Genomic DNA, 14,687 nt, shown 5'->3' with positions numbered 1-14,687 from the left:
GGCCCTGGCGGGGGATGTGCAGCTGGGCCCCCGCCCCCCTCCGTATAGTCGCAATTAGTAAAGAACTGGCCCAATCGCACCCCCCTGCTCCCCTGGTAGTTACGCCACTGTTACAATGGGGATCAGATAGGATCTGTACAGCCACAGGGAAGAATGCATACCTACCAACATTTTGGAAGTAAAAAGAGGGACAACATTTTTTTTCGCACATAGCGCAGTGATTTTTTTTAGACCATGCCCTTTCTGTGGCCACAGCCCCTAATTACCATGTTCATTTTACAAAATTTGTTATGAAAGTTTGAAAATAATTCTCCTTATCTAAACTATTTTTTGTGTCTCAAAATTGTTACAAAGTATCTTATTTGCACCTTTTAGCTGTTCTGTGCTCTCTGCTAAAAGCCAATTTTCTGGCTGTTCAGTGCAGAGAAAATAAGGACTTTCCAGCAAAAATGAGGGACTGCAGGTTGAGCTGTCAAAAGAGGGACTGTCCCTCTGAAAAAGGGACAGTTGGGAGGTATGACACTGCTCTGTTATACAGATCGCTAGAAGGCTGGAATAGATATAGTCAAGGCGAGTTACCCCCTATGAGTTATTACTTAGACACATTTGGTTTGGGATTGTTATTTACTTGGTTTCTGATTTTGTGGCAAACACAATGGTGGTTAAAGATGAAGACACCTCCATATAAAGAACGCCTCTTACAGGGCCGGCCCAATGGTATTATGGTACCTTAGGCAAAACTTGCTCCTACCTTCCTTATTACCCCTCACATTGCTAGCTGGGCTTGCAGACCATGGAGTGTGTCATTGTGGGGGCAAGAAGAAATGTAATACTCCTCCATCGCTTTAGCAGGAAACCCCACCTCAAAAGGTTGTCTTATAACCTGGAGAGAAAGGTAGCCAAAAACGAATCCAGCATAGGCATTCCCCAATATCAAGCACCTTCATATACTAAATGTCTTGCATTGTATCAGTAGGCTGGTGGGAAGTGGATGTAATTCCAGTGTTAAGGAAGGGGACGTTGCTGTTGCATTGTGGCCTATGGAGTAAAGCAATATAGTTTCTTCCAATCTTTAGAGATCAGTATGTGTCCCTATGTATTTCATGCCCCATCATGTACATATTAATCAATTAACCCTGCAGAGATATTAACCCATTCTGTCTTCAACTAACCCCTCTATCAGCACCACCGCCCAGTTTTACCCCACGCTGCCCTTGTCCATTTTGAGTAGGTCCAAGTGGTTTTAATTGCCCCGTCACACAACTGGTCAGTCGTCTTTAGTAGAATAAGGCACAGGAGCCCATTTCCTCAATATTCACCATAGGGATTAAAGAAAAACACAGAGACATATTTATGGGGAAACTTGGCAGTGAGCACAGGATTTATTAAAATTATTCTACACCCTGAATCATGGCACATACATCCACCCACCCTCCTACCCTTACACACACCCCCATCCTCTCCCCTTCACACATACACCCTCACCCCGTCTCCTACGCACACTCACGTTCCCTCCTACACACACATACAACCTCCCTCACTCCTATACACACCCTAACATACACTGAAGAAGCTGATGATCCAAAGGAAGGCAAAAAGTCCTTGAGTGCTTGCGCCAATTTGCACCGAAGGCAAAAATTCCTTCCTGACTCCTAGAAATGGTTCTACACCCTGGATCATGGCTAGACACATACAGATCCCCAACCAGTAGCTCGTGAGCAACATCTTGCTCTTCAACCCCTTGGATGTTGCTCCCAATGACCTCAAAGCAGATGCTTATTTTTGAATTCCTGACTTGGAGGCAAGTTTTAATTGCATAAAAACAGTTGTACTGTCTAACAGAGTCTCAATCTAGGTTGACAATCCACATAGGGGCTACCAAATGTCCAATCATAGCACTTATTTGGCACCCCAAGAACATTTTACATGCTAGTGTTGCTCCCCAACTCCTTTTACTTCTGAATGTTGCTCACGGGTTCAAAAGGTTGGGGATCCCTGACTAGACCCACCCTACTACACCTAAACACGTGCACCCCCTCTACACCCAGGCACCCCCCTCTATACACATCCACACTCCCACCTACACACATCCACACTCCCACCTACACACATCCACCCCCACCCTCCCTCCTATACAGACCCATGTTGTCACCACCATCCCTCCTATATACACTTATCCCTCCAACCTCCTATACACACCCACCATCCTCCCTACTATATACACGTACCCCCCGCCTCCTTCACACAGACAGAAACACAATTCAGGCGGCGGTGGTTGGTCGACGGCAGCAGCAAGTGAGTCGCCGGGTAGAACGCTGAAAAGGAAAAGTTCAGAATGTTTTGAAATAAGAATAAATTACAGAGAAATACTTGTTTCTTTATGATATAAAAGGATCAGTCTGGCTTTAAGAATGCACTATTTGTTGGGCCTGTGGGGACTGTTTGGGTCTCTCTACACATGAAATGCCAGGGCCTCTTATGAATCTCAGTCTGAGCACGTGCCATTTATTCTTTTATACTCTTTGATCAGCTGGTGCCAGTCCATTACCCAGTGGCAACCCATTTCCAAAGGTGGATATCTAAGCCAGATGTCCAGCAGCCCTGTAAGAGTTACCTGCCTCCCCTGTTATTGGCCTACTATACAATCAACACTTTATCTGCAGACTTAGATCTCAATCGCTGTCAGCAATCTCTTACACCCTAAAGGCAGCCATACATTGGTCTATGGGGTGCGCCCTCAAAGTGATCAGCCTGCGGGCTCAACAGACAGGGTGTTTGACTTCCTTTCTATTGTTCTGATTGAAAATGATCAGAAAGGCTGTAAGTAAAGTGGAGCTGCATTGGACAGCATGAGGCATCTCTATTCGAGGTATAATTGTCAGTAAATAGATAAATCACCCAAATCTTCTGTAGCCTCTTCACAATGGCCTTCCTGACTCTTTTCCGGAGGGTGTCTTTGGCTACCGGAGCAGGGTCTTCCTCCACTGCCGGAGCAAGGTGTTCCTCTTCCGCTCGAACGGGGTCTTCCTCCACTTTTAGAGTGGGGACTTCCTCTGCTGCCAGAGCAGGGTCTTCTTCTTCCGCAAGAGCAGTGTCTTCCTCCACTTTTGGAGCAGGGCCTTCTCCTGCTGCTGGAGCGGGTTCTTCCTCTTCCGCCGGAGCAGGGTCTTCCTCAGAGGGAGCTCCTTCCTCTTCTTTCTCCTTCTGCTCTTCTGCTGCTGCTGGACAGACTTCTTCCTGTTGCTCAGCTGCAGGAGTGGGCTTTTGTTCTTCACTAGGTTTGAAGGGGAAAACATGTAAAAGAATTAGTTATTATTGTAATTTGTTTCCAAAGTTGTTTCCCAATTCTGATCACTGGAAGATTAAAATACCCAGATAGCCTTGTACCTAAGAAATAACATTATGCCTTCTACACACCTGTCCCTACTGTAACACATTGGGCAGTTACTGAGCTGAGTAAGTTCCATGCTATTATTCACCCAGTGATACATGCTGAGATACATGCTATGGTTGTAGGGACCTAAAAACAAGTTTCTGTGCTTTTTCTGTACTATTAGTATGGCAAAAGCACCCATAGTTTATACAAGGTACAAGAAAATATATATTTTTTTAATATGTTATTTGCTAGTAAGTGTTAATTGCAAAATACATACCGAGCAGCAGCTTCTTCCAGCTCCCTTTCCTTCTGGATGATTTTTCTTTCCAAGCCCTCCAATATCGATTTTGTAGTCTGTCGAGGGAGACACAAGGAGAGGGGTAAAGGGTAAATAAGACATTTATACTCTGTATAGAAGGAAGCATGGGGGGCAGAGACAGGGATCTGGAGACTTACTTGAAGGGCCTCAGCAACCTCCTCAGGTTCCTCTGTGATGTGGTCGCTCTCGATGAGTTCCCTGAACTGTGGGAGAAGAGACTCAACATTATACAAGCACTGCATTGTACCCTATTATTAGGGTTCCTATGTGGGGCCTTGCAAACAATCAATTATAATAATAATACTAATAACACCACATACAGGAGATCCAGGAAGCTGGAGATCGGCCATCATCTTGTCCAGTTGTTCTTGTAAAATAAAGAAAGTGTCAGAGTGAGGGAGAAATGGATTAAGTAATGTTATATGGTAAATGGGAAACAGAAATATGGAGCAGCGCCGCTGTGCAGTTCACCTGCAGTGTCACTATAGGTCACACTATAGGCCACACATCAGTGATATGTATATAATTATAATAATAATAAATAGATGTATCATTATATGGGTTGTTTGTCAGTGGCCTCCTCAACTTCACTGTTTGTTCCTGGTTTAAAGGGCACTAGATCCAAATACTCTCAAGCACCCCTGAAAATGCAATCAATGTGCAACAACGGGAATTAAACATTGTATAAGCCAAGAGCTGGCAATCTAATACCAAAATAGACCCCAAATACAAAAGCCCATGAGAAACCATAGGCCATATAATAATGATAATTACAATTTAATATCATTTATTCCCTATTGTGCATTCCTTACCAGATTTGTGCCTAGGTACATTAAGCGGGAAAGGTTCTCCCCACTCAGGCAGTCGTGGGCGACTCCATAACAGACCAGGAAGAAGTGTCTGAAAAAAAATTACCATGGAGCGTTAAAACAAGGTTCTGGCTACTACTGCATTGCATTTCTAATATGTCTGGGCCCTGCTTAATCTTTATAGAGCCCAAATCATCCAAAATAGTAAAAATTGAAAGTTACTAATAAATGAACAGTTTCTGGACAAATTGTCTATTTTTTAGAGATAGTTGAAGAAGGAGATAGATGAACAAGGGAAAAGCAATGGGGGCCCTGGTATGGAGCCATTGGCCAAAGTGCCTACAATCTAGATGCAGGGGGGTTCATGTACTATGTGATACTGCATTTAGAGAATGGGGATTGGGTGCATGTGGCTGGCCCGTGGCATCCCCGGCTTGTCCTTTATTCAGACCCCCCCAAAACATGGCGCACCAGGGCTGCATGGAAAATGATTCCCAAAAATGATCAAAAGCCATTTTTGTTCTACTTACAAGTTGTCCACCTTCCCATATATTGGTCTGTATTGATGTTCTGCAGAGAAAAAAAAACATTTCAATGAAACACTGAGCTAAAGGAGGGAAGGGCATTCATATACAAAAAAAATTGTGCTCCAGCCTTTGCCTGTTTCACTTTCTATTTCCAGTGAACCTAGCGGCCTGCTGAGAAGCACATTGAATTAAGGAACAGATGAGAACGATCATATTTACCATAATAGTGGAGGAGACGCTCGATGTTGGTCTTCTCCTCCCAGTACTCATCCATGGAATACAGCATCGTCTGTAAGAAAAGAAAGAGAGATACAATTTTGAATGGGTGGAGATGCTCCCAGTTGTATGGTATGGCAGCTCCAGCCGGAAGCCCCAGTGTAAATGAGGGTGTTTTTTACAAAAGGAACAGAGATATTACCGCAACTCTGAGGTGCTATCCATGGTGTTCCAGCAGCCTAAAGACAGACAAGTGATACAAATCAGCAATATATAAGCACAGCAATAGTTTCACGCTTCAAAGACCTTAATATAAATGTGACCTGCTTTATTGTGCAGTTTAAATATCATCAGGTAAAATAAAGTACCAGATAAAGAGACAAAAATTTCCTAATTACCTCTCACAAAGCCGTAGATGGAATTCACTTCGTGTAAAAAAAAAAAAAAGGGACCGGCACGAGGCCGGGTACCCCTAGGGGTCTCCCTGAGGAGACGCTGGCTATCCCAAAATGAGTTCCGATAAGAATGGAAAATACTGGAAATATGGGGAAGCAAGAAAAAAATGCCCTGATGTCAATCGACAAACTCGCAAAAAAACACGGGGAAAAAACGCAGGTAATGCGCAGTAGTCCGATGTCTGTATAGAAAGAGAGAGAGAGAAACAAGTCAGCTTTAGGGATATTGCATTTAGCACTTCATTTTTCCCATAAAATACAGAGTAAGGGAGAGAATAAACAGCCCAAACCCAAAATAAATGAAATAGACAACTGACAGTAAAATGAATGTGACATGGGAGCAGTAAGTGTTTAGAGGGAAAGGGCACCCAACTATTCTTTTTTTCACTAATATAAGGGATATTTGGCAAAAAATAACTCCAGAATGAAAGTACACTCACCACTGTGCCAACCAATGGACTAAACCAAGTGTCAAATCCCTAGGTCTGAAATCAGCTCTCTTATATGGGACCCTGCTGTATGTCCCCCCCTTATTTCCTTTCACCCCCCTACTGTCCCAGTGACATGTGCCTCTGCTTCCCACCCCTAGTTCCAGACTTGGATAAAGGGAACATGTATTTAGCTACAATGTTGGTACATAAGAGCAGGGCTGGGGGCAGATACCAGGGGGCAGAGGGGCAAATCTCTAAGGAGCCTGTCAGTACTGGGAACACAAATTAAGCAGCTTATGGTGAGGTACAGGGGTCCCCAAATGTTCCCAAATTCACTAAAATCAGGGAGAGGAGCAACATCTTCTAGTCTGGGGGGTGTCACCCAATGTTTTCCCCTCTTTTGTTTTTTTGTTTTTTTACTAAAAGAAGGGTTTTTTGTTGGCAAAGAAATCTCTCAGAGGGAATATACGCTTAACACTGAGCCAACCAACGGACAAAACCAACTGTCAAATCCCTAGGGGTAAAGTCACCTCTCTTCTATGGGACCTGTCGTATGTCCCCCCCAATCATTTACTATCACCCCCCTACTGTCCCCATGGTGAGAAGTCAGCTCTGTTCCCTGCTCTTAAAGGGGCAGTGTCCCCTATTGATGAGTGACAGTTATTTTGCCTGAGATGTACAGTACATACATAACTTACCATGTACATAGAGCATTGCTTTGTATGTGTGGCCTATTGAGTTATTGAGTCATATGTATAGGGTCATTTTGCCCTATACATGTGCCCACTGTATAGTTTAGGTGCCATATGTAAGGAAATGTAGGGGGAAAGGAGGGTACCCCCAAAAAAATTTATGATCTTTTTCAGCCTATCACCCTTAAAAAAGTAAAAGACGCCAGTGTTTTTTGGGACTTTTTTCAACTTTTTCAACTTTTTTTGAAGCAAGCCCTATCTGCTCTATTGCACTTCGCCTGGTCTGAGGTGCTGAAGGCAAGTCTGGCGCAAGAGGTAACGTTCAGTAAAAACCGCAAGTTAGTGAATTAGCGTAGTTACGTCCCTTCGCCATAGCGCAACTTTGCCTGGCGTAAGGGTGCGAAGTAGCGCTAGAGTAGGTCCACTTCGTTAGCAAATGTACGCCACCACCAGTTAAGAAATCAGCGAAGTAACAAAATGACGTAACGCTGGCGAATTTGCGCTAGCGTTAGCCGCTTCGCCCTTTAATACACTTGCCCCAGGCCCGGACTGGTAATCTGTTTCTTCGGGCAATTGCCCGAAAGGCCGCTCTATTTTTCCTTTAAAGGGGCCGCTCGTGATCTATCTTTACTCCTAATAAGAAACTGCCTTTTAATGCATCTGGCAGTCTCTAGGACCGCTCCTTCAACTCCCACTGTAGCTCCGCCCCTCCCACTCGTCGCTGTTCTCAAGCTGCTGCTGCTGCCGTGCTGTGTGTGTGGAAGTCGGATGAGCAGGGCCTCCAGCAGATACTGCAGCAGCTTAAACGGTCTCAGTCCCCTCTCAACCTAAAGCAAGTGAGCAGCTAATAAATTACTTAACTAGTGCCAATAGTTCAGTATCTTGTGTTTTTATACTGTGTTTAAGGGCTGAGAGCATTGTGACTGTCCACTGCCTCAACTCCATAGCTATACAGTGTTCCTGGTGGCACTGTGGCTTGTAAAGCTGAGATCTTGTTGGCACATAATGGGTAGTATTTCTACTTGTACATTGGCATTTAATGTTCAGCATTACACTACCTGTTGTAGCTCTACACTGGTACATTTCTCCACTAAATCCTGCTGGCACAAGAATGTTGATAGATAATCACTAATATTCAACAAAATCCAGGAGATGGACATGCCCATGTCCAGGGCCGGCCTTAGGCCGATTGGGCGCAATTGGGTCCCGCGCCTGTTACCTGCTGAACTATCCTTCCTGCCATGCGCCCCACAGTCATGACATGACTGAGAAAGTAAGTCAGGCTGCATATAATATGTACTTGCATCATCTTTTATTAGTGCAAAGCGAGCAGCCAGAAGAATATTGTTATATCTGCAAATGTAAAACAAAAAGAAACTCTGCAACTGCACTGTGACCTTTATTCTAGATAATTTGGCATAAAATATTTTATTTTTAAATTCATCTTGTTAAGAAGGTATTCTCTGTTTAGTTTTGCAGTGGTTTAGCAAGATGAAGTTGTGTAATCGCTTTTCTCAGTGCTCATTGTAGATCCATCTTTTTATCCCAGTAGTGTAACTTCTTATTTGCAAACTAAATATGACTTGAGATAATAAAAGAGGTCCCCAAACATTGGTGATTGCCTGAGGCAAAGCCCCATTATTTTCTTCTACAGAATAAACATTCTATAAAAATCGTTAAGAAATAGTCTGTCATCTTTAAATCTGGGGGCCCTGCCAAAGTTGCCCTAATTGGGCCCTGCAGTTGGTAAGACTGGCCCTGACAATGAAGTGGTTGGGTATAGCTGGCACAGAGCCCACAGACTGGGTAAGGCGGGTAATGGAACAGTCTGCAGTCTACAGAGAGTAGAACCTGCTTATGGTGAGTAGATTAAATGAGTCCAGAGCACAAATTAGAGGTCAGGGTGCCAGACAGAAGCCATAGTCCAATATAAAGGTCAGGTGTGTGTGTGTGTGTGTGGGGGGGGTAAATGCCAAGTTTCATATACAGGTCAGCGATCAGTGCAATCAGGCAAGAACCACAGGAACCAGTGTAAAAACATAAGATTTAATTCCTTGATCTTTATTTCAGAAAGAATCCAGTAATGTGAGCCTTTTCCATATTAACCATATTGATTTAGGGTACCCCCTTCTGTAAATGATAAGGATATAAGAAGTCACTGAGGGGTTGTTCTGTGACCATATAAAGGCACAAGGCTGCAGGCTGAGTTATACAGGGAACTCTGAGTATCACTCATGTATTATAAGGATAATGTACCCCCTACTGTAAATGATAAGGATATTAGAAGTCACTGAGGGGTTGTTCTGTGACCATATTAAGGCACAAGGCTGCAGGCTGAGTTATACAGGGAACTCTGAGTATCACTCATGTATTATAAGGGATAATGTACCCCCTACTGTAAATGATAAGGATATTAGAAATCACTGAGGGGTTGTTCTGTGACCATATAAAGACACAAGGCTGCAGGCTGAGTTATACAGGGAACTCTGAGTATCACTCATGTATTATAAGGGATAATGTACCCCCTACTGTAAATGATAAGGATATTAGAAGTCACTGAGGGGTTGTTCTGTGACCATATAAAGGCACAAGGCTGCAGGCTGAGTTATACAGGGAACTCTGAGTATCCCTCATGTATTATAAGGGATAATGTACCCCCTACTGTAAATGATAAGGATATTAGAAGTCACTGAGTGGTTTACATGTGGGCTGCTTTGATTTTTTTTGCCTGGGCTGCTTTTAACCCCCAGTCCGGCCCTGATTTGCCCCATAGATGGATGAAGAGCAGACTATGAGCAAAATTAGGGACTGTTCCTGCTGAATTGTGCTTAGTACAGGGAATACCTATGCTGCCATAGTTTTATGGGATCTCTCTGTACAGACTATGAGCAAAATTAGGGACTGTTCCTGTTGAATTGTGCTTAGTACAGGGAATACCTATGCTGCCATAGTTTTATGGGATCTCTCTGTACAGACTGAGATAGTGTAGGCACAGGAGACATAAGGGACAGGAGGATTACTGACTAACTCATTGCAATGCATATTTCTAAAATATAGTATATTTATGTAGTATAAAAAATACATTATTGCCAAAGATTGGGGGCAGCCTAGGCAGTTGCTGGGTCTGTTAAAATACCTAAAATGGGCCCCAGTAACCTATAGTGATGCATTTGGCAGTAGGGAATTCAGCTTACAATCAATCTGCTTTCTGTTGCTAGGGCCACTCCCCTTAGTAACGCCTCTAAAGTAACTCCTAAATTTCATCCTTTATTTGAAACGCTTTGTAGAACTGTATTTAGACGCTAAATCCCCAGCTTGTGTTGTGGTTCCGCTGAAGTATGTTGTGGTTCCGCTCAGCTTTCCCTCCCAGCCAGGAAGTCCTGGCCAATCATTGCTCCCCTCATTTGCATATTCTTCTCAGGTGACTTTCCAGCCCGGCCGCTGCTTCCCAGAACTTCCTGTTTGCATACGTCGCCCCGCCCATGCCCGCCTACTTTCAGCTTCAATTAGCGACGCGTGATTGGCCGGCAGGTGTGTATGGGCGTGCGTGTCCCGTGCCCAACCTGAGAATGAGGAGGTGCTGAGGTGAAATTGCTGCGCTGAGGGGGCGGGGCTGAGTGTTGTTCTGTTGTACTGGCTCTTGCCAGCTTCCATCATGGCACCGGGGGGTACTGCTGGGCAGCTACTGGCGCTCACTCTTTGGCTGGGGCTTCTTACCTGTCCCGCCCAGGGATTTCGGATTGTCACTTAGGACTACAACTGCTCCCTGCCGGTAAGTACCACAAAGAAGGGAAGGAATGGGGCACAAATGTCTGTTCTGTGACCCAGAGCCGAGTATAACCCGCAGCCAGATCTAAAACCAGCCCAAAACCAGCCAAGAGGGGCAAGTGATGGAGGGACAGGGGCAAGTGATGGAGGGACAGGGGCAAGTGATGGAGGGAACTCAGGGGCAAGTGATGGAGGGAACTCAGGGGCAAGTGATGGAGGGACAGGGGCAAGTGATGGAGGAACAGGGGCAAGTGATGGAGGGACAGGGGCAAGTGATGGAGGGAACTCAGGGGATGGTGATTACAGGAACACAGGAGCGGGTAATGCCAAGGACAAATTTGGACATACAGTGGGCGCCAGTTAGGCTGAAGATCACTGCTGCTCTTTTATTTTGAGTTAAACTTTAATAAACATACTTTTTATCCTCGAGTAATGATTACTGGAATGAACTACATCTGAATTTTTTTGTTTTTTTATAACTCAGCACCAAGACATTGAAAAAATGTGCCACACAACATGAAGTGACCAAGACTCACAAACGCAGTATCTATGGCGTCTGCTATGTTGTTTCAAGAGTCAGTGCCAGCAGTGCAAAGAATATAAACAACTGAATACGGAATCTTCCTTGAGTGAATGTTCCGTGAGACTGCACCCCAGGGCAACTCCGGCTGGGGTCTCGGTATAATGGAAAGTCATGTGACGTCGCTCTACTTAGAACTGACCAGAGAAATGGCAAATTTACTACTAATCCTAACATTCATGTAGCCGTTTGGAAGTTAGCAGGGGAGTTGATGTTCCTGGGGTCAGTGACCCTGACAACCAGGAGAAATATTCAGTTAGAGGCTGATCATTATAAGATTAACAATTCCAGATAAATCATGCAAAATCAAAAAGTATAGACCAGTTGACAAAGTGCTTAGAACAGGTGCATCCACGATCTATTAAAGTTTATTTAAATGTGAACTTCCCCTTTAAAAAGGCTGTCTGGCTACTATTATGGTACAGTTTCCAGTAGCCAGAGCATAGTGAGACTATTCCTTCCATTTCTGATCTGATGGGAATCTGACAATCCGAATGGACCGTGCACAATGATCCCTGTTTGGTTTGCAGGAAATAAAGGGGAACTACAGCTCTATACTATTTCATCTCTATTTTTCAGGAGGTCACATGCTCGGTTCTGAACAGTAAGTGATTTAACTTTTTCTTTTTTTAGCTTTTGGTGTTTTTAAATCAGCTGATCGTGTCCCTTTAATATTCTACTAACATGACAGCACTTGCTGTGAGCAACTCGCTCTGTGACTGGGATCTGTACTGATTAACCTCTTCTTTGCCAGGCAATTGCATTGACAGTAGTTGGATCCACCCCAGTCAATGGACTCCATCTGCTCCCTCCAACTTAGAAGTTGTTCTTGTGGTAGAAGCGAATGAGTCGGGGGACCCCGTGCCAGTGTTCAGAATCAGCTGGACAGTGGCCCCTTATGGTGAGTGTCACATAAAGGGGAAATATTAGAAATAAGTTGCTTCAATGTAATATCCAACCTGTGCAACCACCAACAAACTGCTCTCCATGGGTGTTGAGCTTAAACTGGATGGGGTCGAGGGGATCATAGTGCTTATTTGTACCCTGGGTACCCGCTGGAACTATAGCAGGGTGACTGTTACCCCAATGTTTCTATATATCTGTAACCTTGTTATGAGCTAAGGGGGCTCAGTCTGAAGGTCAGTTAGGGGGGAGATTTGGGGTGAGTGCTTATTTGTACCCTGGGTAACCCTGGGACTATAGCAGGGTGACTGTTACCCCAATGTTTCTATATATCCGTAACCTTGTTATGAGCTAAGGGGGTCCAGACTGAAGGCCAGTTAGGGGGAGATTTGGGGTGAGTGCTGACTGGTTCTGTTGCATCTGTGTGTCCAACTTCAGTTCAAAAACCAGTTCTCTCAGCAGCTGATGTCTGACAATAAGGGTTAGAAAGTCTGGATCAGGTTCATTAAATGTCTGTACCAGTCACAGGGACCTCTCTTCTCTCATATTTCAGTGGCAGTTTGTCTGCAGCAACTTTAAGGTTGATCCTGAGCAAATGTATGATGTGACTGTCCAGCACCTGCCCAGGCTGGTTAATCTTATTAACAGTAAAGAGATGTCTATCATTGTACAAGGTAAGTCGTGTTTCAGTCTCCCTGGCCACACTGGTTAGTTCTCATTACTACCTGTTTCCTTACTAAAAAAAGCCTTGGACTTATTTTATAGGTTCTTATAGTGACAAGCCCCTGCCGTTGCTTATCGTAAAACCTCCTTTCCCATAGTCTTTTGGAGATGTTCGCTAGGCAACCCTAGAAAATAAATTCAGATACCAGCACCCACTGAGAATAGACTGCATGGACCTGAAGTTAATTAAGATCTGCCTTATTTTGATCTAATGTCTTGTGTTTTGCAGGGTGCAGAGACAAAAGGATGAGTAAAATGAAGACTTGTTGCCAGCATGGTATGTTCTTCAGTTCTCTGTCTACCTTGAAAGTGAGAAATCCAGTGGGGCCAGTTACTTAACCATTAGCTCAGTGGTGGGGGGGTCAAGCCTGTTAGTAGTAAAGAAGATGTGTGCGTGTCTATGTAGATTTTGATCTACCAGTAGACTGCAAGCTGGTAAGTAGATCACAGCTTAAGAGCACTGTCAGCCCTTTCTGGTACTTTACATTATTATTTGGCTGGATGATCCATCTGTATCACTCCATCTGTATGTGGAGATAGGAAGGTGATTAATGGATTTGGTCTGAGCCTTAGCATTGCTCAGGCCTCTATGGATTCTGCTGGGGCAGAGCAAGACATTTTAAAGTCAGCGGATTAATGTTATGGCTCAAGTGATGTTGGATTTACACACCCAAGTTCAGCATTTACAAGGACAAATAGCCCAATGGACACCTGCTTCATTTATTGCCGAAGCCCCTGTTCCTAAGATGCCCTTACCTGAGAAATTTACAGGAGACAGAAAGTGTTTTAGGAATTTTAGAAACCAATGCAAATCTTTTTTTATTTGCAGCCTCTCATAATTTCCTAATGACTCCCTCAAAGTGGTGTTTTATGTTAACTCTTCTGCAAAGGGAAGCTAAAGCTTGAGCCTCCCCAATTATTGAGCATAATAGCCCCTTGCTTACTGATTATGAGGGCTTTTAGCCGCTATAGCAATTATTTTTGATGATCCCGACAGCATTGCCACAGCGGAGCTCATTCTCCTGAATCTTTCCCAAGGCCGCCTTTCTGTCATTGAATATGCCGCAAAATTTAGGAAATGGGTAGCAGATATTAAATGGATTCCTGCTGCACAAAGGTTTCATTTTAGCAGGGGTAGTAACTCCAGAAGACCATGCTGAATTCATCAAGTTATGTCTGACTGATCTACGTCTTTCAGAAAGGCAACAAGAAAAGAAGAGGAGTAAATCTTTGGCTCTGAAATCTAAACACTTAAGCCTCACTATTTTCTTGCAGACTAAGGCACGCAAGATTTAGTGTCAAGCATTAATACACTCCATCTCAAGCAGGACTGTCTCTAACCACCAAACCCTATCCTATTTTTATAGAAGGGGTGGATAGCACCCCGTTGCATTCTGGTCCTGTTTTCTCTGAAGCCAGGGATGTTATTTATGTTTTAAATAAAGAACATTCAGAAAAAGTAAGCTTTGATGTCCTCCCAACTCTTTCCCCTGATTTTATCTTACGGTTCCCTTGGTTAAGTAAAAGTAATCCTGATATACATTGGGTAAATGGGAATGTTACTTTCTTAAAGGAATTGTTCAGTATAAAAATACTGGGTGTGCAAAATAAAAAATGTTTCCAATATAGTTTAAAATTGAATGTATAAAGGCTGTAGTGACTGGATGTCTAACACTATTTCCTGCTTTGCAGCTCTCTTGGTTTCCACTGATTGGTTACCGGGCAGTAACCAATCAGTAACTTGAGGGGGGCCACATGGGACATAACTGCTTTTGAATCTGACCTGAATGCTGAAGATCAATTGCAAACTCACTGAACAGTTATGTCCCATGTGGCCCCCCTTGAAGTCGCTGATTAACTGTTAGAGAGCTGAAAAGCAGGAAGTTGG

The 14,687-nt window shown here is 43.9% G+C and overlaps 1 protein-coding gene across 1 annotated transcript; it reads left to right on the top strand.

Moving 5' to 3' along the window:
* Positions 1–11,789: 11,789 nt before the first annotated feature.
* On the top strand, positions 11,790–14,320 carry LOC108704585 (interleukin-17 receptor A-like). The gene is made up of 3 exons (XM_041585921.1): positions 11,790–12,074; positions 12,630–12,750; positions 13,029–14,320. The coding sequence occupies exons 1-3, from the start codon at positions 12,018–12,020 to the stop codon at positions 13,136–13,138; spliced, it is 288 nt and encodes a 95-aa protein (XP_041441855.1). The 5' UTR covers positions 11,790–12,017; the 3' UTR covers positions 13,139–14,320.
* The last annotated feature ends 367 nt before the right edge of the window (positions 14,321–14,687 follow it).

Source organism: Xenopus laevis, chromosome 3L (genome assembly GCF_017654675.1).
Source record: "Xenopus laevis strain J_2021 chromosome 3L, Xenopus_laevis_v10.1, whole genome shotgun sequence".
Taxonomy (NCBI): domain Eukaryota; kingdom Metazoa; phylum Chordata; class Amphibia; order Anura; family Pipidae; genus Xenopus; species Xenopus laevis.
This window is presented reverse-complemented; position numbering and strand designations above follow the sequence as displayed.

What these genes read in the sequence shown, in the direction of transcription:
- LOC108704585 (XM_041585921.1), top strand. Translation starts at nt 12,018, where the DNA reads ATGAGTCGGGGGACCCCGTGCCAGTGTTCAGAATCAGCTGGACAGTGG. An exon ending in CTGGACAGTGGCCCCTTATG is followed by an intron (nt 12,075 to 12,629) that starts GTGAGTGTCACA and finishes CTCATATTTCAG; the next exon opens with TGGCAGTTTGTCTGCAGCAA. An exon ending in GATGTCTATCATTGTACAAG is followed by an intron (nt 12,751 to 13,028) that starts GTAAGTCGTGTT and finishes TGTGTTTTGCAG; the next exon opens with GGTGCAGAGACAAAAGGATG.